The following is a 22,887-nucleotide window of genomic DNA, read 5'->3' as shown; positions in this document are numbered from 1 at the left end:
TATAATAGAAAATGTCAACTGATCATCTGATCAGCACGGGCATTGAAACAGATAATTCCTAGAAAACTAATAAACATCATTTTATTATAAGGTATTTTTCGATGCAGAAGTCCTCCTTAGCCACCAATAAATCTTAACGCTGCTCTAACTTGCTCTGGAATGTTATCCTTTGCTTGGTTATCCCTAACCATCAACAGTTGGACCATTAGTCGCTTCCTGAGACTTTGTGGATCCTACAAATTATGCATAAACAAAGTAAGAAGATATATTTAGCAAATATATGCAATATGTAACCTCATTACAAAATCACTTACATCAGTCCTAGGCATGTTATGAACCATGTCATTACCGATGGTTTCATACAGATGGGCCATCTCCTGTAGAACTTTGAATCCGGAGTCCATACTGTCACCAAAAAAAACATATTGTATTAGCTATATTAGAGCACACACTAATATGCAAGCCAAATTTATAATAGTACCGCCGAGGTGAAACATGAATGTTATCTGTTTCGGGCCATTCCACAAGTTGGTTGTTCCTATCAGGGGCCTCCTGTTGCAATACAGAGCTGAGTTCTTGCTTCACTAAAAGGGCTTCCCTCTGAAGTTCAGTGCCATGGGGGTCCTCTAAATGAAACACATCCTGGTTAGAATAATCAATAACGATAGTCCTCTCCATTTCCATGTTCACTGCTAAAAGACCGTAGGACGAATCCACGAGTGACAGTGGTAGAAGATACTGCATTTGGTAGACAAAGGTAAATGTCAAACAAAGTAACCAACTAATTTGTAAGAAAGAGAACACTTACAATTGTAGGGGTGTGAAACACACAGTATCTTGGAAAAGGCTCAAGCACGACATTGTTTATAAGTGCATTGGTGCGCTGTTCTTGGCTTAACCAAGTCTGCCTTAGCGCCCGTGCTTGCACATGGAATCCCAAATTGAAAAAATGTGTCTTCCCAACAGAGCTGGTGCCTGCGCTCCTCTCTGCTGCATCGGTAGTAATCTTACGCACGGCTAAATTGAAGCATAACGGATGGACAAGTCCATCTCCTAGGATGGTGTCTCGGATGATCCGTAGGCTAATATCGATAGGGAATGGGCGCGGGCTCCTAATCCAGATTGTGCTGTAAAAAATGAAGATCAAGGTTCATAGCAATTATATGACTACAAGTAATCCTAAACTCAAACGATAAAACTGCGTTGCTGTCTATATGATATGAATAATTAAATAGTAGTATATATCACATTAAATGACCTAAAAGATATTGTAATCTCTACCAAGGTAAGTATTTTTTATATTATGTACGGGCAATAAACTAACAGATTAAAGTGTTTTCGTAGTAGTACATGGACCTGCATAAAAATTGTTGTAGATTTTGGATGACAATTTCAACATGTAGTTTATAGCTTGTTCGACGTTGTTGTAAAAGGTGTTAGACCCCATAGTTTTGGACCACAGTTTCGTACGTATTTTGTTTCTATTTATGTTAGACGCCGCAAAACACGGTTTTAGACACAATTTACCAATACAAATATTATATCTGCTAACAACCATTGAATATGTATTTAAATACTTGTATAAGAAAAATAACTACACATTCAGCCTTTGTAACAGAAATCTGAACTTAGACAAAGACCACGTGATCCTAACCAGGGTATATCTTCTAATCTAAACGTAAAGTATATATGTACAGGCCAGGCAGATTTTTTATGGGGGTATAACTTCTAAATGCAAAGTATACATTTACATCGCAGTGGACTTAGACGATGAAGAGCAAAAAATATTAGATCTATCGGGCCGTGAGAACTTACTCTAGTAGTTCTTCGTCCGAGGAAAGTGCTATGAAATCATACACGTAGTCGACTGCGTGTCGCACTCCCCCAAAATTCGCCATTGCTTCCATTGACGGGGGAAAAGTGATCTATCGGGCCGTGAGAACTTACTCTAGTCGTAAAGCGAGAGAGGAAGAGCCCGTAGGATTTTATATTGAGTAGATATGACGCCGTGGGGAATTGTGCGACAACAGTTAGGAAGGTGCACCCTGTCCTTCCTTAATGGCATGTTTCCATAAAAAAATACTATCAACACAATCGGCAAGATATTTGTTTTGATTACACTCTGCATAAAACCAGTAACATATTAGAAGTTGCCTAAATTATGTCTCCCTTACCCCATAACTTTCACAAACAAAAAAAATAAAAGAAACCGGACTTACTCTGTCGTCAGGGAGTGCAACACTCGATGCCCACCCGGAAAGCTTGGGCCCAGTGTTTGTCCCCCTGTAAATAAATGTCCGACCCCATGATTTGAATGGTGGGGCCCTGATTTATTTCCCTATCAAATCTGCCCCCCCCCTGATTTCAACTATGGGGGCCGGTGCCTTTCCTCTAATAAATATTTTTCCAACATTTTTTTGGTGGTGGGAATCAACATTTTTCCAACATTCCCCCTCGTCCTCTATCCTTGATGCATCATGGCGCCTCTCTCCCTCATCATATTTCGATTGCAACACTGATCGGGAACCAGAATGTGAAGCTAGCTTGAGAAGCTAGACCCCTAGCCGGAATAAGTTGCTTTAGATAGCATCATCATCAATGGAGTTAGGGCATCGGATCAATGCCTTATCATATCCCACATTATGGAATTCTTCTCTTCTCTTTTGGGGGCTAAACAGTAGGGTCGTCTCTCTATCTCTCCCTTTCTAATAAGCAAAGTTTTAATTAAGGTTGATTTTCAGCATCGGATTTTTACATAAGGCCGATGGAAAGTGTCCATATCATTCCATCCGTGCATGCCTATATTATTCATTTCCTAGTATAAGATATTTTCAGCTTTTGGACGGATCATATCTTGCGCGCTACCAAATAGGATGTCGAAGCAGCGTATATATAAAAGGATATGTTAGTAATGCTTTTTATTGCCTGCCAAATATGTCCATTCGTACTTACGACGTAGAAGATTCTTTCTAATTATAAAAAACGTGTCGGGGGTGTATCAGATCTTTTTCCTTTTTTTATAGTTGAATATTTTCTTCCAGTTCAATCTCAACGAATCTGAAAAAAAACATCCTTTTATAAAAACAGATATCCCGAAGTAAGTACGCGTACAAAAAATGCATACTTCCGTAATGGCTGCACTTACAATTGCTTTGCAATAAGAAAACACACTTTAAAAGAGATGTTTGTTCTGTGTGAATACAGTATTATTACAAATGTAGAAAAAAGGACTGAGGCAAACGAGCTTCTGATTGAGCCGTGTTGAAAAAACAATTTCATCTACTGTCCATTTTTCCAGGCTACAACTGCAGCTTTGACATATGATACTGTTTCGTCAAGTGTCATTAAGGAGGCTTCGTGGATATCTACGAAAAAACAATTCGTTAGTACTGATAACATCGTAATACTGAAGAGAAAAAAAAGTGCCATAAAAATCGAAATATTTTATAGAACTAACCTTGAAGATGATGAACATCATCATTGATGTCGGGGGAGAACAAGAATGTGCTCTCCCTCATAGTATCCATGCACTTATCCCTCCGGTTAACCTGTATGTACGTAACTGCAATTTTCTCGAACAAATTATCAGTGCGCTGCAACTGGTACAAGTGACGACCAGCATGCTCTTGGCTTAGGCGTATAAAAAGTATCTCCCGTCTGCAATGATGAAGATATGTTGATGGTATGCAACTATCAAATATTAATAATCATATAAAACCTCAAGTACTAATTGGAGTTTACCGAAAATTCATGATGCCTATCTCAACAAAATGGACCTGCCGTCTGTATACTGAATCCCACCTACGTTGTATCCTACCAGCATAGACAAGAATACCAACAACATCTGGAAAAAATTAAGTCTGTGTGAGACAAAATGTTAAATCGATAAATATGCAAAAACAAAATAAAATATGTTGTACCGGTAATTTGTTTGTCCCGTAGCAAGGATATGGCACCAAGTTGTGGGAAAAAAGGTGGACAAATTGTCGACGCAATACTGTGCACTGATGTCCTAACCATGGTTATATCAATTAGTTGAACGACAAACTCCTTGCATAGATACCAGATGTGACCATCTAGCATTTCCGTGGGGTTTATCCCGACGCTACTGAAGTCATAAGTTAGCCCGGTCTGCAGAATGGCGTTGAATCGATAAGCTTGGTTGCTGAAGGCAATTGCTTCAATCTTTGTTCCCTGGAAATTAAAAAAAAAGATAACAAGACAATATATACATTAAAAAATGGTTGCTATATTTACTGATCACTAACTTCCTGGTCCAGAAGTATGCAACGAAAGTATGGGTTTCCCATTGCATGCACCCTGATATGGGACTTCCACATCACCCGTGCTCGGATGATCCAACATCTTTGATAGATATGTTCCATATGTACACTTTGAAAATTCAGGAACCTACACAAAATAACCCAAAATGATGGGATCAACAAACGATGATGTCATATAAGCGTGCATGAAGATATGTACACTTGCCTGTTCATCGGAGGGATGGTGGGCAGAGGCATGATGGTATCCGGTGGATTCGCCATCACCCTCCTCGAGGGCCTCGAGCTGTAAGATATCACCATGGTCAGGGAGCTGTTGGCTGAACCGTTAAAGAAATATAGAGGGGCGCACGGGCACGGATGCTGCCATTTATATATATAGTCCAAGGGGCCAACAGGCGGGATAATCAAATTTCTATCATCATTTGAATGTGGCCGGTTATGTCAAATAGTATGTTCTGAGAGTTCTTTGGCAACAAATAATTTATAGCTAAAACATTTTGAAACAATTATTTATTTATAGTAATTTTAGATTCTTAATCTGATCGAAATCATGTCAATTATCTCATCAGTATCATTGTTTCCTTTTTCGCCTCTGATTACGCTATATTCAATATAACAAAATGCGGGAATATAACCATGACTTCAGATTTTTATTTAGGAATGCAATATTAGGATATATCAAAATAATTAAGGTGATAGTGCGTTAAGGTAAGTGTAGTCATGCAAAATCGATTAATTACTCAGCTGTTATTATACTATATCTGTTATATTTTATAAAATCCGAACTTATTATATTTTATTACATGTGATGAGACGTCTTTTGTTACTCTGCAACGACTATGTTACGTGCATTTTAAATACTAACAAAAAATTAAATCGAAGTTAGTACCAATAGTAATAATTAGTTCAGTAGTAGGTCTTTAATGGCTTGATTCATTCTGTTTTTTAATTAGCGTGTATTTTTTAATTTGATTCTATATGCACAATGTAACAACCGCACTTTCAAAACCAGCATGCTTAATTGATAAGCCTGTGCATTTTATGACATAAGTTAATTAATATAGCACAAACGCAGTCAACGCCATTTGTAACGGACTACATCATTTGTACCAAGTATTCATATAAGAAAAAAAAGCATAGCATGTTAGGCGACAAAGCTCAAATGGAAGCATTGAACAAAATCAGTTATTTATTAACACTATCATACTCTGACTACAAATCGATTACAAAGCAAACTGCTCTTAGCGTTGATACATAAAAAACAAATAGCTGTAAAGAATAATGTATAACTACTGATGAATGATCCTTCTCATCATCATCCAATGCGTCATTATCGGTAGACTTGCTCGCTTCCTCATCATCATCCAATGCGTCATTATCGGACCCTAAGGGGATTTGATGCAAAATCACGTACAATTCACGAACAACAAATAAACGAGACTACAAAAGAGCTCCAAATCATAAATAGTGTAGCGTTTGCAATACCTTCGTTGCAAAACATATAGTACTCCTCATCAATCAATTCATGTGCTTCATGCTCATGACGCATGGTCCCGCTTTGGAAAACATCGATGTCCTCTGCATTGTCGTCATACAGATAGTGAGAACGAACACAATCATGTTAGAACGACATGCCGAGAATGAGCTTAAGAAACTGGCATTCGCAAATTCTTACCAGCGGCAACGGCAGAGTATGTCGGCATATTCGTCCCCGGATCGTCATCAGATGAATCATCTTTTGCGGCCTGGGAGACGATTGATGCACGGCTAGGGAATGCGGGACATTCGGAGTCTGAGATTGCTAGTTCTGTAAGGGGGATTGCGATGCATTCTTTGCAAGGTGTTTTTTTTCCTTCGGTCATAATTTGCCTTTCTCTGTGCACTTGACTCCCCCTTCTCATTCGCCGACATGCTTGTACGGCGTTGCACGCTCCTCTCGCGTCTTTTTTCGTTGATTATTTCTCTGTCCTCGAATGTTAATTCGTCACTTCTCTTCTGATGGCATGCTCTGCTCCTTGTGTTTTTCGTCTCCCTTTGATCGTTTGTTAAATTACGCTTCCGCTCATTGTCAGTATGCATCCTATCTAGAACAGTGTCCTGAATGACAGACTGGTCTACAGTTGAAGGGGGACATGTTGCTCCCTCTTTCATTAATTCTGTAACGCTAGGGCTATTTTGGTCGTCTGGATCAAAAATAAGTTCAATACGTAAATAGGAAATTTTGATTTATCGTATTTGGGGGAGTCACATATAGAGTAGCAGGGACCTCCATAGAAACAGTAATTAAACATACGCACATACCTGAAGTAGCAGATGCATTATTGTTTTGATCATGGATTCGCTTATCCTTGTTCCTCCTATAAGCAGCTCGCCTTAGGGCGTTTCTATGGTCTCTCTTGCGTTCTTCTTCAGTTCTTTCATTTGTTTCGTGTATGTCATTCAATATCCCGTCTGGAGCCATTACAAACATTACCGTAAATAAAAAATAATGGAACTAAGATGCAAGCAATTTTTGTTATAGTAGAACAATACTACAATACCTTGTAGCTCTATGTCATTAACGATCCCAGTCGAGACCTCCGTTGAATCAGGAAGTGCCGACGCATCATTCGACAATGATGTATAGTTAGAGCCAGTGTGGGTGCCTTGCATTCAAAAGTTGAGCAGAGATTTTATTGCTTCTTCATAAAACAAGGCTTACCATAATGATTAAATCATTAATAGCATACCTGATAAACGCAGGTTGTGTGCATGTTCAACTTGTACGGTAGATTGTTTCTTCCACAGATAGGAAGCCCTCCTGAGGGCGTTTCTATGGTCTCTCTTGCGTTCAGCTTCCGTTTTATCATCTGCTTCTTGGGTGTCTTACAAGATTACATTCCCAAATATTAGAGAAAAAAACAGATATGCCTATGTAATTGGTGGATGATTATGAACATTATGATCACCTTGATGCTCCGTGTCACAGATGGTTACAGTTGACAACGTATTTGAACTTGGAAACGACTCCAAGCTGGTTAGGTTGTCTGGTGAACCGGATTTGACCACAGAAAATTATGATAATTGGTATAGACGATACCAACTGTAATATTAAAAACATTTTGAACCTTACCTGTAACCACAAGGGTCTTTGCATTTCCATCTAGGACATTAGGTAGTTTTTTCCGTCGATAGGAGGCCCTTCTCAGTGCGTTTCTATGGTCTCTCTTGCGTTCTGCCTCCGTTCTATCCTCTGTTTCTTGGGTGTAATACTGGTTTGCTACTGCATATGATGTCATTAGCGGGAAACACAAATATTAGAGAATAAAACATATAAATGTGAGAAATATGTTCAATGACTACTCAAATTATGATCACCTTGACTTTCATTCTCATTAACGAGACCAGAAAGACCCGCAGTTGAAATAGAAAACGTTGACGCATCATGCGACAATGCCGGATAGTTAGAGTTAGCTGGGTTGTCTGGTGAACAAAAGTTGTCCCAACACACGTTAGCTAATGACATCAATGGTTTTGACATACCGAATATCATGGATAATAATATTTAAGCTTACCTGAGGATTGAGGGGCAAGTGCATTTACATCTTGGACATTAGGTTTAGTACTCTCCCTATTTTCGAGAACATTTGTGATATCTGATAGAGACTGGCGACTGGCAGACTTCCCAATGACTTGTTGGTTACCCAAAACATCCGACAACTTGTTGCGATAAGCAGCCCGCCTACGAGCGTTGATATGATCCCTATGATCTAATAAGTGGCAAATTATTGTGCATCCTAAAATCTGTTGCCCGGGATATAAGCACAATATTACGTAGTACGCAAAATACGTATGCACATCAAACTTCGAGTGTCCATCAAGCCTACCAGATTTTCCAACTACCGGCTGATTCTCATTTTGTGAGCTGATAATATCCTGATTTCGTTTAATCCGATAAGCTGCACGTTTCCTTGCATTGTACTCCGCCCTTGCATTATCCGCGTATTTTTTGCATTCAATATTGAATGTTATAGTTTCATGATGTTTGGAAGCAATGACGTCTGCATGTATAAATACAAATAAGAAAACAAGTTAAAGGATGGTTGGGAAGGTGGATATCATGCCTATGGATACCTTGAGAAATATCTCTAGTTTCAAGCCGTTCGGAAACCGTGTTGTCTGCATCATGTTATAAATACAAACAAAAAAACAAATATAACACACTGAACCAGCACTGCACAACCCGGTTGGGAAGGACATACCTTCTGTGTCAACTTTTAGCTCAGTCAGATTAGCCGGTTCAGTTTGACCATCAGCATGGTACCCAACCCTCAACCATTCTGATGGACATGTAGATTTATAGTCAGCATTATGATGCATAATGTATGCCTGGCATCGAGGCAAACAACAAACAAATTTCTGTTCAATGATGTACCTGTTTCCGTCGTGTATCGTGGGTCAACATTTTCAGATACGTTTACGATGCTTGCCCTAGATTCTTTAAAATTTGTCTCGCTCGTAGGGGCTGCAACACAATAAGCATGGTCCTTAATCTCAGAGGCACCACTAAGCACCAGAACTATATTGCTATGTCAGATATGCAAGTCAGGCATTACAACAAAGAATGGTACCCAACCCTTAAACATTCTGATCCATATGTACATTTCTAGTCAGCATGAATACAAAACCAATGTCTGCCTGGTATCGAGGCAAACAACAAACAAATTTCTGTTCAATGATGTACCTGTTTCCGTCGTGTATATTGGGTCAACATTTCCAGATACGTTTACGATGCTTGAATTAGATTCTTTAATATTTGTCTCGCTAGAAGGGGCTGTAACACAAGAATTATATTACTATGTCAGATATGCAAGTCAAGCATTACAACAAAGGATTCTGCAAAAAGTTATGTACCGGGTTCCGTCGCGTAATTAGCTCCATCTAGTTCATCAAAGGGAATCAAGGTTGCATTGTATTCTTCATGATTTGTACCGCTAATCTGACCTGCAACACCTTTTGTTAAAAGATTGTTAATGGTAAAAATGCATGTAAAAGTGGTGCAGTGTTTTTTACCTGTAGGAACGACCTCTTCTAGTTGATGTTCACCGTCCTTGCTTTTTGCATTACCCATTCGCAAATGTAATGACCGTTATCTCCAAATTGTGTTTGTCTGAGATGTTTTTGAGGCCTTGAAGAAACTTAAAGGAAACCTGACTTGGATGGAGATAGTAGATGCAAGATGAAATCCAGAAAGATGGCGCATGAGCAAGAGGGTAATTTACTTGAAGGCATGCACAAGATGGTAAATTACTTGAAGGCATGCACACTTTATTATTCCAAAACATATATTACTGCGTTCTTGTCAGCCACAATCGCTGTTCATTGAAAACTATAAAATTAAGGTAAGGATGTTATACTGCTATATATTACTGGTTGGCAACATACTAATTTTCTCAGAAGTTACCAATTTCGAATTGTTGTCAGCGAAAATCTATTGGTTGTCATCATACTAACTTTCTCAAATTGTTGTCAACACACTGGTTGCCATATATTACTGGTTGGCAACATAGGTATTCTCTCTGTATATTTCAAATTGTGCACTGAACCTTACATGGTACTATTCTAATTTGCAGTATTGACAGAGTTACAGATCTACAGATTTTGCTGCTATTGGGATGTCTGGTATATAGCTATTGTCAATGAATCAGTGTGGATGGAAAATGCAGGACTACATGTGTCCAGCCCTGAACCTTAATTGCTGTTTTGCCAGAGTTAAAGATTTTCATGCTATTTGGATGCCTGGTAGATTGGTAGATTACAAGATCTACAAATCTCTATTAGTATCATGTGTTGCCTATGATGCCTGAGATGCAAGCCATGTATGTGGTGGCTGTACATTCTCAAAACTGAGATTATGTGATGCCTGTGATGGCTGTACATCTCCTGGTGTGTGTGTATGCAATGACATGGATGTCAATTATTGTGTGTACAAAATAAGGCTGTTTGAAAGGGATAGCCGGGGTAGGATATGTGATACCTGGAGTTTGTGTGTCTGGCGGCGGATCCTCGACGCCTTCAGCGTGGGGAGGTGGGAGTGAAAACCGACGCCGTGTCCTCGACGTCTCCGGCGATGGGTCCTAAAAGGGATCGGCTCCGGATCCGGAAAGCGCTCTGCGAAGGTCCTGAACAGGAGCAGAGCCGCATCAGTGGAGGCAGGCGGATTTGAAGTTAGAGTTACGCGCCGGCGGCGGCACAGGGAAGGAGCGGTGGCGGCGCAGGGATGGAGCGGTGGCGGTGAAGTTTCGAAGCGCGGTGGCGGTGAAGTTTCGAAGGGCGGCGGCGGACGAAGGAGGGCAGATTCGGGGAGACACTCCCTCGCACGAGGAATACCATACCTCGAATCGAGGGCACGAGACCTCGCACGAGGACACACTGTGCGGGGTTTTTTTTCGCTGGTTAATTTTCGCCGGTTTTTTGACGGTGGTTTTTTTACGATTGTGTTAGTTCACTGTGACAGGAGGCTCAGCTTGTGCGGCACTCGATCGAGGGGTTAATCGTGGTTTTCCGCGGTTGGAAGGTCGGTGGGTAGTAGTACCAAAGAAGTACCAAATTAGACCGGTTTAGGTGGGACGAAAATTGAACCGGATCGCGACCTACCAACTGAGACATTAGGAGTAGAGATTAGTCCCGGTTGCTTACTCTATTAGTATTCGATCTGGACATGCCATGTTTATCGTACCTATCAAATAGCATCTCTGTTTTTCTTACCAACTTCTCTTGTTCGAGCGAACCAATATGTGGTCGCATGGTTATGAGGAAGCGGTATCCCTAGCCCATCAGAGTTTAAGTTCTAAACTTAACACTGATGCTTGCATTTTTCTAAATTTATTTTAGTAGGAGGAGATGTTTCCGTCTACAACTATGGCGTCAAACTCAAGATGATGTGCCGGCTCAGTCTCTCGCAAGTGCTCATAGGGGTAGGGTGTGCATCCATGCGTTTATATGAGTGAGTGTATGTGTGTATGTATGCATGAGTGTCTGCGTCTGTACTGTGTTCAAAAAAACTTCTATTGTTTGAATATCGTGTCACTATGCTGATCATCTTCTATCTGTTTTTTCTTTGATTAAACATAATTAGAAACTGCTCATATGTAACATTCTAGTCCCTATGCAACTTGATGCAAGCCGTTTTTGCAGTTCACCGCAAGCTCACTGCTCCCCAAATGGGCATGCAGTCATGCACTCTGCAGCAATTATGTGATGTCGGTCCAACACCAGTTTACCACCAGCAAACAGGGTAGTACTACTACTTCTAACTTACGCTGCATGCATGCATGCACACACGCAAATGCATGTGCATGCCGAGAGACGTTGCTGGTGCCTACCTACGTACTCCAACACCGAACCAGGTCCATCACCAACAGCGACGTGGAGGCACACGCACCGGCCGATCCGATCATGCAGCGGGCGCGGTATTTAACTCGCCATCTGAAATTTCGGTGAGTTAGCCGGCCTCTCGTTGTCACGCATCACGTCGCCGGTCACTGTGCATGCAGCCAGATCACCCATCGAGCTGTGCCGATCAATGCGGAGGCCTATAAAAGCCATGCGTCGCCTGTTACATCCATTCATCCATCAGCCACTTCACACAGCCAAGCAAGTGGCCGTGCGATTCAGAGGTTCAGGCATGGCAGCTCCGAGAGCACTTGTCCTCGCCGTCCTGCTGGCGATCGCCGTCGCCAACGCGGAGGCAGCGTCAGTCGTCGTCGGCCTGGCCAAGTGCGCCGACTGCACCAGGAAGAACATCAAGGCTGAGGAAGCCTTCAAGGGTAAGCTATCAAGATACGTACGTATTACAAATTTACGATGCACACACACATATATAGATGAAGATCGCCTCATGGTTGTCCTCCTGCCGTCAACGTACTTCAGGTCTCCAGGTGGCGATCAAATGCAAGAACATCGACGGCGAGTACGAGAGCAAGGCGGTGGGTGCCCTCGACGGCACCGGCGCCTTCAGCGTGCCCCTCGCCGCCGATCTCCATGGCGCCGACTGCGTCGCACAGCTCCACAGCGCCGCCTCCAACGCACCGTGCTCCGGCCAGAAGCCATCCAAGATCGTGCCGGTGTCCGAGGGCACCACCTTTGGTGTCGTGGCCGGCGCCAAGACGGACACGGTGGCATCGCCAGAGTGCGCGTCCGCGACCCTATGCGGACCAATCAAGAAGCACATCATCGAGCACTTCCACCACAAGAAGCTCGTGCCACCCAAGCCGGAGCCCAAGCCCCAGCCCCACCCTGACTACGGCCCCGTGCCCAAGCCGGAGCCCAAGCCGCAGCCCCACCCAGACTACCACCCCGTCCCTCCCACGCCTACCTACGGCGGCGGCGGGGGATACCACGGACACCACTGACTCCGATATACCATCATCGGGCACAACAGTGAAATTTCATGCCTTGTTGTTATCAGGGAGTGAGTGACGTTGCTATTTATGTGCGCGGGTTAGCTTGGTCTTATTATACCCCTGCGTCCTAAAATTCTTATCTTAGATTCGTCTAGATGCAGATGTATCTAATACTAAAACGTGATTTGATACATCCGTATTTAGACAAATTTAAAACAAGAATTTTGGGACGAAGGAAGTATCATATTCAGAATAACAGTTGTGAGGGATAAGTATGTGTGTCAGGCAAATGTACAGGTGATGGGTCAGTTTTTACAAGGTTTGTAATATTGAATTTTTGTAATGAGAAGTTCCTATATCTGAATCAAACACGTACACTCATTTTCCCCATACTAGATGATGCCCCGCACGTTGTTGCGAGAATATTTTTGCAGTGTTTTAGTGAGATTTTGGTTAAATGGAACATAAATATTTGAAATAATAGTTTCTAAAATTATATAAGAATTAAATTTAATACCATAATAGAATGAAATTTTACATGCATGCATGTTTGCATGTTGAAGTGGATTTTTAATATGCATAGTTGCATGTTAAGGTGGGCCTTTCCTATGCATGTTGAATGATGAGGTGTCATGCTTGCATGTTGAGAGAAATATGTTAGTGGGGGCTAGCTATTTAGATATAGAAGATGCCTGCCTTAGGGTATCTTTAAGAGACGACACCAAATGTCCGCGGACATCTGACCCGGTGAACATCATCCAATTGTGCCCTTCAAATATGCTCCTAAGTACATGTTCGGACTTCTCTCTTTGTCAAAATTTCTAGATCAATAACAATCTGACCATATACATTTAAATAGTTGCAAACAAATGCAACCAATAGCAAAATCACGGGGTATTCAATTGTTTTATACATCTATCGAACCCAAAAGCAAATGAACCGGCTGCCCATACCAAATGCCTCAATTTGTGGCCTCCTTTTCCCCTCCTACAGCACAAAGCATGTGTACATGCTATCACGCAAGTTGTGAACAAAATTGACCGCATCTGGATCCAAGTCATCGGCTTCCACCATGGCCGTATATGGGCATGTGCAACAGGAGCTTCCGAACAGGACCCCCAGCACCCGAGGGGCCCCATTTTTTTGTTAATCAACGTGTTAACTAAAGTATTAGGTACTAGAGTAATGAGCTGTTTGAAATATTTTACACCCTCCCACCCTACGCATCTCTCTAATCACGATCCATCATTTCCTCTCAGCTCTCTCTCAATCTCACAGCTCTTCCAAAACATCATGGTACAACTAAAAAAAAGCAAATTAAGTACGTGCTTCTACATGCCTTTAAACCTTCTGCTTCTAACTGGTGTAAACTTTTTGTGGAAAACTACACCTTGAATTTATTTTTCACACGTAGGGCCTGATTTTGATTTGCACTGGGCCTCCGATTTCCCCGGTACGGCCCTGGTTTCCACGTACAAGATCTTTTACTCCTTGCAAGCTTGCTTGATCGCAAGCTTACTATCCCTAATCTCACTCTCCTTCTTTTAGATTTCCATGAACAATTTCCTCCTTGATCCCATTGCGCTTGGCACATACCTCCTCTTTCTTTGTCGTGTTGTCCTCAAACTTCTTCATCATCTTGACCGCTGCCCCTTCTCTTCTCGTTCTCCCATTTTCTTCCTCTCGACCTAGCCATACATGGGTGCCGGTGCAAGCCCTCCTCCAGCTGCACCGCATGGATCACCAACTTCATCACTTGCTTTGGCGTTGGCGGTCTTCATATAATTGGTAATGCTGCTCCACTTGCTTTGCGCATTCAATTTGTACCAGCAATGCATCATCATGAATGGCTTGCCCTAGGTCGTGTGGTACAACGTGGCCACGTGGCTGGGCTAGCAAAGCAATACAATGACATGATCAAAAAGTTGTAGCATAGAGAAAATCAACCAGGTAACCAAGATATAGAGCATCACAAAGCAAAACTTACGAGCTCAAGGAGTGATGCACCACTTGGTCACCAGTTTTCCATTTGTGCATAGCACCACAATACGTGTTGATGGCCTCTTGAATGGCGTGCCATCGACGGTTTAGCGACTTCGGATTGCGATTTTGTATCACTTCGTTGTTGCGGGGCTCGTCTAGCTTTTTGTCATGAAACCTATCATGCACACTTTGCCAAAGTGCCAAGCCTTTTTGCCCCATACCTTGAATCAGTTCTGTAGGAGTACATGCTATAGCCAATGCAACCAAAAGACCATTCTTATGGAAGAGACTAGACAATACATTTATACACCAACACTCCCCATCACATGTGGCTCCTTCATGCCTAAACATGGACCAAAAGTGAGCTCCAATTTAATTGCGCCAGCTGGGTCTTGAACCCAAGACCTCTTGACCCTGATATCATGTAGAAGTACATGCTCTAGCCAATGCAACCAAAAGACTGATTATATGGAAGAGACTAGGCAATACATTTATACGTCAACAAGTTCAACACTTGTGCCTAACCACGTCAAACACAATAATTTATCCTCCTTGTTAGAGTACGTCAGCCCTTCTTTTTCTTGTGTTCGCATCGGGCACTGACGACTACTAGGTGTCAGTCGGCATCTCTTGCTCTGGATACAACGAGTACTTGTCATAGACTTGTCCGTCTTCGTGGACGTCGCCATTATGGATCATGTTCATTCGCCACGTCGCCTATCCTGCGCCATCGAGCTTGCAAGGGGGGGGGGGGGGCATTTTGCCAAACAATGACTGGGCATCGCCGGACAAAGGCTCCTTGGACTGAAGCCATGACCGGACGAGTGTCGGCGACTCGGTGAACACATAATAGCTGTTGAGGTTGATAGTGTATGGTGGAGGGTGACCGGTGATGAAAGATGCAGCAGAGTGTTGCAGCGATTTCTGCGTGCCGGGTTGACCGTACTGATAGGTGGTGAAGTAGTACAGTGCCTTGTACTGGGTGGGCCAGGGTGGCGATTGCCCAAAGGCCACTGGCACAACGGTCCGTTGGTATGAGTGCAACCGATTGTACCATGTCGCGTCTTCGCTTTTGATCGCGTGGAAATTCTTGATTCTTTCTCGAAAATCTTTGGTTTATTTCCTAACCTTCTTCCAGAACCTAATCTCTCGAATATCTAACGGTTTTACTTCTTTATATACGTTTGGGAGGCCTCTCCTTTGTCCATTGATAAACCAATCTATTCGTGTTGCATATTAAGATTGTAAGCAAAGGCAAGTATCTCTTAGGCCATGGCACGCGCTCTGGAACGAATGCCAAATAACATCACAAGAGGAGGTTGATCGCCTTGCCGCCTGCGGAAGCTTGCCACATGGATCAAAGCCCCTTTCATGAGGAGGTTTTTGAGCTAGAAGACACTTCCCCCGATGCATTGGGACAAGGGATCAAGCATGACCGGCGAATGTGGGATCAAGGTGGAGATAGTTCATCTGAATAAGAAGTCCCTGCGGAGGTAAAGATGGAAGAACATGAGCCACAAGAGTTGATCATTGGTACGGCGTGGAACCTACGATGCGATCTGCCACCAGCCAATGCAAAGTCGATCACCAACCGATCGAGTAATGACTAACGACGTGCGTGGATCAAATCGTTGATCGATGCGTGCAGTGGACTCTGGGATCAAGCGAGTTTTAATTCGCCATCCGAAATTTCGGCGCGGCAAACCCAAATTAGCGAATTTCACTCCGCCGGCCATCCTTCTTCGCTTGCAGCCAGATCAGATCATCGACGAGCTGTATCGTATCGTTCAATGCGGATGCCTATATAAGCCATGCTTCGCCTGTTCCATTCATCCATCCATCCATCGAGCTGCTATAGCTACTTTCTTCACACAGGCAAGTAGTGGGGTTCGATTCAGAGGTTCAGGCATGGCAGCTCCGACGAGAGGGCTCGTCCTCGCCGTCCTTCTGGCGATCGCCGTCGCCAACGCCGAGGCGGCGTCCGTCGTCGTCGGCCTGGCCAAGTGCACCGACTGCACCAGGAAGAACATGAAGGCCGAGGAAGCTTTCAAAGGTAAGCTAGCTAGATATTCGGTCGTAAAATGTCAATGCACACATAGTGAAATTAGCTCACTGTTGTTCTGCCATGAATGCACACCAGGTCTTGAGGTGGCGATCAAGTGCAAGAACGTCCACGGTGACTACGAGAGCAAGGCCGTGGGTGCCATCGACGGCACCGGCGCCTTCAGCGTGCCCCTCGCTTCTGACCTCCATGGCGCCGACTGCGTCGCTCAGCTCCACAGCGCCGCCTCCAACGTGCCGTGCGCCGGCCAGGAGCCGTCAAAGATCGCGCCGGTGTCTGAGAGCACCACCTTCAGCATCATCGCCGGTGACAACACCGCCACACTGTCCGAGGCATCGCCAGAGTGCGCGTCCATGAAACTGTGCGGACCGATCAAGAAGCACATCATCGAACACTTCCACCACAAGAAGCCCGTGCCACCGAAGCCGGAGCCCAAGCCCCAGCCTCACCCGGACTATGGCCCCGTGCCCAAGCCGGAGCCCAAGCCGCAGCCCCACCGCCCCGACTACCACCCCGTCCCTCCCACGCCCACCTACGGCGGCAGCGGCGGCGGCGGTGGATACCACGGACACCACTGACTCCGATCTGCCACCCTCCCACCCAGCACTGAAATCCCCACGGTTGTTTCGTACTCGGAGTGACGTTGCTATTTATGATCGCCGCATGCACGGTTGGTTTAGCCTTTTATCATTCCCTACCCTGTTTTCCAGTATCTGCAGAATGATTTCAGAATAACTGTTATGAGGGTCAGGGGTCAGTGTGTCAGACATGTGTGTGGGTGTTGGTGTTTCTTTACCAAGGTTTGTAATATCTGTATCATTTTTTGTAAGATGAAGTTATTATTTATGAATCAAGCTATATATAATCAAGTCCGCGCAAAGCATACTCATTTCCCACCCTTTTCTATTTTCCGTCAAGAGTTCAAGACACAATATTATGAGGAACACTGTGCATTCTTTTCTTTTCTTCCAGGCAGAAATGCTTTGTTTTTAAAGTTGAGTGTGAGAAAGCATATAATAGAGTTAAACTATTTTTTTATGTGAAGTGCTACAGTGTAAAGCTTATGGACATAAATGGATACGTTGGAGTAAGTGCCACCTAACAAGGTTCTATTGGAAAAGCTTAAGATTGGCCATAATGGGAGTAACTTCAAAAGTAACATTGAGTTCAACCTAGCAAATTTGTCTATGTGGCAATGAATTAATGAGGAGAAAGGTAATTGAGTAACTTAGCTAGTTACTCATTCTATGAGTAACATCACACGTACCAGGATAAAATGAGTCTATAACCTAATAAATGAAGCTTTGCATGACACTATGCATATGTTACTACCCACTACGGAGGTAATAACATAGTCAAGAATAGCGTGTATGTTACTAGTGTAAATTACTCTCCATTGTAACTAGTCTAATGGGAAGGAGACTGAGCTCTTTACTATAAGGAAGGGGCTTTGGCAAGGAGATCCCTTATCCCATCTTCAATTTAACATAGTTGTATATGTCTTCTCCGGGATGCTAGTCAAAGGGAGTAGAGCAGGGCTAGTCAAAGGGCTCCACCCAAAACTTTGGTCTTGGAGGGGTGATTTGTTTGCAGTGTGCTCATGACACTTTTCTTTTCTCGCTGGATGATGGTATATTAGCTTTAAACCTAAAGTTTATTTAGACCAGCTTTGAGCAAGTTTCAGGTATGAAATTAATTACCATCAAAGTGAGTTGATGTCCATTAACATGGAGGGTGATAAGGTGACCCCCTTCGTTGACATTTTTCAATGTGTCAGAGGGATGTTTCCTAATAAATACTCCCTCCGTCCCAAAATAAGTGACTCGCGTTTGTACTAACTTTGTACTAAAGTTAGTACAAAGTTGAGTCACTTATTTTGGGACGGAGGGAGTATTAAGCTTCGCCTTTACACATTGAGAAGCTTAGGACGGAGGATTTGCATCCTATAGTGCATAAGATGTTACCTAGAGTTTGAGGCTGAAGGGGTGAACTTCTATCTCATAAAGCCAAGATAGTTCTTATTGAGTTATGTCTTTCTAGTATACGAGTCTATATGTTCTATTTCTTTAAGTTACCTAAATGTGCCATTAGAATTCTCAATTCCTAGATGGCTAATTGCCTATGGATTGATCATGAGGGGAGTAGTAGAAGTCATCTAGACGAATTGGCCTTCCATCTATATGAAAAACGATTTTGGGGGCTTAGTCATTACAAACTTCCAGGACCCGAAATTTGCTTAGTAGGAACTTGGGTCAGGAGACACGTTGCGTTGGAAGGTCTAATGTGGAGAAAGGTTATTAACTCTAAGTATAATACTAGAAATCCAAATATTCTGTGTTGTCATGATACACATCCTTCTTAGTTTTGTGAAGGAGATATGTGAGCCATGAGAGATGTGCAGTTTGGTTATAAGTGGCTAGGAAATGGCCGACTTTTTCTTTGAGAATAGGAAATGGTAGATCATTGAGATTGTGTGGGGAGGTTATATGGTTTGGGAATGCCCCTATGGAAACTCAATTCTTGGATCTCTATTGTCTGGATAATGAGAAGAACAAAATAGCTAATGTAGGGGGTGTCATTCAATTGATATGTACTCCCTCCATTCCAAAATATAAGATGTTTTTTAACACTGTCATAGTATAAAAAAAACGTCTTACATTTCGGGACGGAGGGAGTACTTTTCAAAGGACAGTGGATGGGCAAGAAACCATGTTCACCTTTGTATTTTCGGACTTTGTTTGTGCTATTGAGTCTGTTCACTTTGCTACTCTACTTGGTGTGGTGCCCTCCTCAGTCCTCACCCGGCCGTGTTTCCAAATTCCCCACGCCCTTTCCGTTTCTCCAACCCATAGGCCGCCGCCATTCCCGTGTCAATCCAACAAGGAGGCGATGCCGCGGGGAGGTCCCGACCACGGCTGCACGGAGCAGGACCACCCTCCGGCGATCTCCCCACCCCGTCCGCGGCAGCGGCCCCCGCCGTTCCTGAGAGCCGGGAGGAGCCCCTTCCGGTTCTTGGCCCATCTGCGGCAGGCCGGATGCGGGGTGGTCAAGAGGAGGAGGAACAAGATGCGGAAGCGGAAACAGCGGCGGCCTGCAGCGAGCCTCCCTGCCGACCTCCTCGCGGAGATGGTCCTGCCGCGGGTGGCGTACAGGTCGCTCTGCCGCCTCAGGTGCGTGTCGAGGTCCTGGCGCGCGCTCTGCTCCGACCGCCGCGTCGTCAGGAGGTCGCCGCAGACCATCTTCGATTTCTTCAGCCACTCCCGCGACGCGCGTCGCCGCGGCTCCATCTGCCACAGCCGCGAGGGCCATCTCCTCGGCTTCCACAATCTGTCCGGGAGTGGCCGGCCCCTCATCGACCCGTCTCTGCCCTTTCTGCGCGAGCGCGGCTACGCAAGCGTCACGCTCATCCACTGCTGCAACGGCATCCTCCTCTGCTCCGCCGACGGGAGGCCTCCGCCATCTCCGGCGGAGTACATCGTCTGCAACCCAGTGACCGAGGAGATCTGGGCCGTGCTGCCTGCGCCCGCTTCACACGCCCCCCCACGGGACAACAACATATGTCTCTGTTTCGATCCTGCAATAGTTCCATCCTACTTTGCTGTGTTTGTGAAACCATTGGAGAGCAGTCGATTCGAGGTTTATTCGTCAGAAACTCCACAGTGGACATCCCTGCTGAGTGATTGTAGTGACCTTGGTTTTGCTGGTGACGATTTAGGGTATGTCTTCTTCAATGGCACTCTGCATTTGAGTGCCTACTACTCTTCTTCCATCGTCACGCTGGACACCAAGCGAGAAACATGGGGGGCAATCCGAATGCCGGAGGACAATAAACCCGCTGCCATCGGGCTGTCTCGGGGGCGCTTACACCTTGTATGCATAGACTATGACAACGATTGGCAACTATCTATTTGGGTTCTCGAGGATTATGCCAGTGGTAAGTGGACCTTGATGCACATCGCGGACTTTCCGGGTCTGCTAGGAACGCCTCGTCGCGTACCCACCGAGATCTACGAGTCGGTTGCAATCCATCCAGAATGTAATTTGGTTTTCTTTACTGGCGGGGAGGAGAGGTCATGGTCACTCTTGTCATATGATATGGATACCCAGAAAGTGCAGCATATCAGCAGTCTTGAAAGTGGCCCTTATCTGCCGTGTCTGCCTTACATCCCCTGCTTCGTGAAATGGTCCTCGGATGGTCACTAGATCAGGTGACCAGACCCACTTTTGAGGCAGTGGCCTGGACAACTTCGGTGTCTAGGTCAGTTTGCTTATCTGTTGGTGTTCAAGTGCATGTCGTTTATTTGGACAGACCTACTCAGTTAACCTATTTCCTCTCATTTACTAATTGTTGTTCTCACTTGTTAACTGGATGTGATAGAACACATTATCCCTGTTTGAAATCATTTGCATTTTCAAATCTTTCGGTGCATCCATTTTATACAGATATCTCTAGTATGCAACTTATTATCTATCTATCTATTCAAAAGTTTTAAATCAGAAAATAGGGTACTCCAAGGATGCGAGTATCGCTCGCGTTCTGTATGCAGACATGGGGGCGGACCTGGACGTGTCGGTGCTTTGTAGCTGCTATATACAGAGATTGATGATGTGAAGGTGTTTGTTGAAATGTCTTTGGTAGTTGTGTGAGATGAATCAGTTCAGCAGCAGGTATGCATACTTCCCCTAAATTGTCATCTCACTAGATCACTTTGAAAAGTCAAATGACATTGCCCACACAAGTTCCCTTTGTACCAGCCATAGCAACTGTTGTGGATTTTAATTGTTCAAGTTTCCTTTTACCAGCAATAACAATTGTGGTAGATTTGAAAGAAAAAGAAAATCCATGTTGTTTTGAAGACTAAAGCTATCTGTCTCAGTGCATTCACAGCTGCTTTGCGCATAGGGGATATACCATTATTTTCAACCAAAATGTTTGGTATGAAGTTTTACTACTTTACCCATAACCAAAAAACCTCTGTTATACTTGAGTTCTTTGTTTGCATCATTTTGATAGTATTTGATGAACTTCACAAGGTAAACAAATGCTAGGTGTATCATGTAAGCTTACAAAGGTGACATGACAATGGGTTAGAGAAATGATGCTGGACCATCCATCACTTATTGCAACATGAGGACAAAGCTATAAATTCTTATAGAAATGATTAGCTAGTTAAGTTTTCCCCGTTATGTACAAGTCCATATGCATTTTAAACAGTCCATCTTGGGATTACAAGCCGGCATTTTATTCTATCACTACTAAAGTGTTAATCTGCTGTATATATTGGTCTTTAGGCTAGTCATAGTGGGAGTAACTTAGCTAGTAACATAGCGCACTTCGAGAAAATTCTGCTTATGTGGCAAGTAATTAATGAGAGGTGGTAACATAATATGTTACTGTAACATAACGCTTTCCAAGACAAGATAAGTCTATGAGCTAATAAATGAAGCCATTTATGATACTACTAGTATGTTACTTTGCATTATGAAGGTAGTAACTTAGAATAGTGTCATATGCAAGACACTAGTCTAAGTTACTCCCCACTATGACCAGCCTTATGAGACAGGCAGAGCTCTGTTCATCGTTCATTGGGGTATGTGTAGACATCTAAAACACATATATCTATAAATATGGAATTGTTTGTGCTGCAAATTATTTTCTGGAGTGATAGCAGCCTCCATACCATGATGCAGATGTAAACACAACTATGTTCCAGTTTTCCTTGTACGGGCAAACTATGGCACACTTGTAAACACAGAGGTAAATCCGTGAACCTTCAGACATTGGTGTCAGTTGTCACCTATGTTGATCAGTGGATCAAGAGCCTTGATCAGATTGATGTACTGCAGAGCATATGTAGCAAAAGTATATTTGTCATCACCGGTCCATGCTGCTTTACTGCCTTGGAATGAGGTACTTCGCTACATTTTTAGGCACAATTCTACCATAAATCATGTTTATGTCCAGAAACCAGAGTTAACATACACCGCGATATCAGAAAGGATGTGCAGAAATGTTGCCTCTATATGTCGTACCTGGCTCCGTCAGTGTTCAGGATGCATTCAGCAGGAGACACCTAAGTTCTCCATCAATCTGAGTAAGCGACCCTGCTGATGGCTCACTAGTTTTGCTCGCCGTGTAGTATGCCATCTTGTCACATTCTATGGTATATTCATT

General features: G+C 43.6%; 3 protein-coding genes and 1 long non-coding RNA gene across 4 annotated transcripts; 2 read left to right on the top strand and 2 right to left on the bottom strand.

Annotated features, from left to right (window-relative positions):
- Window positions 1–6,613: 6,613 nt before the first annotated feature.
- On the bottom strand, window positions 6,614–7,064 carry LOC123184487 (uncharacterized). The gene is made up of 3 exons (XR_006492977.1): window positions 7,013–7,064; window positions 6,824–6,928; window positions 6,614–6,734 (listed from the first exon to the last, which is right to left on the bottom strand). It is a non-coding gene; the product is annotated as an uncharacterized lncRNA (long non-coding RNA).
- A 129-nt stretch (window positions 7,065–7,193) lies between these two features.
- LOC123191431 (uncharacterized) lies at window positions 7,194–9,456 on the bottom strand. Its single transcript, XM_044604172.1, has 10 exons — window positions 9,336–9,456; window positions 9,177–9,266; window positions 9,007–9,096; window positions 8,698–8,787; window positions 8,525–8,602; window positions 8,150–8,323; window positions 7,838–8,032; window positions 7,641–7,745; window positions 7,396–7,545; window positions 7,194–7,309 (listed from the first exon to the last, which is right to left on the bottom strand). Exons 1-10 carry the CDS (start codon window positions 9,391–9,393, stop codon window positions 7,194–7,196), a joined length of 1,146 nt encoding a protein of 381 aa, XP_044460107.1. The 5' UTR covers window positions 9,394–9,456.
- A 2,445-nt stretch (window positions 9,457–11,901) lies between these two features.
- LOC123184486 (proline-rich protein 4-like) lies at window positions 11,902–13,036 on the top strand. Its single transcript, XM_044596587.1, has 2 exons — window positions 11,902–12,091; window positions 12,195–13,036. The coding sequence occupies exons 1-2, from the start codon at window positions 11,950–11,952 to the stop codon at window positions 12,674–12,676; spliced, it is 624 nt and encodes a 207-aa protein (XP_044452522.1). The 5' UTR covers window positions 11,902–11,949; the 3' UTR covers window positions 12,677–13,036.
- Window positions 13,037–16,471: 3,435 nt separating this feature from the next.
- LOC123184485 (proline-rich protein 4-like) lies at window positions 16,472–17,581 on the top strand. Its single transcript, XM_044596586.1, has 2 exons — window positions 16,472–16,703; window positions 16,791–17,581. Exons 1-2 carry the CDS (start codon window positions 16,559–16,561, stop codon window positions 17,288–17,290), a joined length of 645 nt encoding a protein of 214 aa, XP_044452521.1. The 5' UTR covers window positions 16,472–16,558; the 3' UTR covers window positions 17,291–17,581.
- Window positions 17,582–22,887: the final 5,306 nt, after the last annotated feature.

The sequence above is a fragment of the Triticum aestivum genome, chromosome 2A (genome assembly GCF_018294505.1).
Source record: "Triticum aestivum cultivar Chinese Spring chromosome 2A, IWGSC CS RefSeq v2.1, whole genome shotgun sequence".
Lineage (NCBI taxonomy): Eukaryota > Viridiplantae > Streptophyta > Magnoliopsida > Poales > Poaceae > Triticum > Triticum aestivum.
Note: the sequence above shows the minus strand (reverse complement) of the source record. Positions and strands in the feature narration are given on the sequence as shown.

What these genes read in the sequence shown, in the direction of transcription:
- LOC123191431 (XM_044604172.1), bottom strand. Translation starts at nt 9,393, where the DNA reads ATGGGTAATGCAAAAAGCAAGGACGGTGAACATCAACTAGAAGAGGTC. An exon ending in TAATTACGCGACGGAACCCG is followed by an intron (nt 9,097 to 9,176) that starts GTACATAACTTT and finishes CTTGTGTTACAG; the next exon opens with CCCCTTCTAGCGAGACAAAT. An exon ending in ACTTGCCCCTCAATCCTCAG is followed by an intron (nt 7,746 to 7,837) that starts GTAAGCTTAAAT and finishes TTTGTTCACCAG; the next exon opens with ACAACCCAGCTAACTCTAAC.
- LOC123184486 (XM_044596587.1), top strand. Translation starts at nt 11,950, where the DNA reads ATGGCAGCTCCGAGAGCACTTGTCCTCGCCGTCCTGCTGGCGATCGCC. An exon ending in GGCTGAGGAAGCCTTCAAGG is followed by an intron (nt 12,092 to 12,194) that starts GTAAGCTATCAA and finishes AACGTACTTCAG; the next exon opens with GTCTCCAGGTGGCGATCAAA.
- LOC123184485 (XM_044596586.1), top strand. Translation starts at nt 16,559, where the DNA reads ATGGCAGCTCCGACGAGAGGGCTCGTCCTCGCCGTCCTTCTGGCGATC. An exon ending in GGCCGAGGAAGCTTTCAAAG is followed by an intron (nt 16,704 to 16,790) that starts GTAAGCTAGCTA and finishes AATGCACACCAG; the next exon opens with GTCTTGAGGTGGCGATCAAG.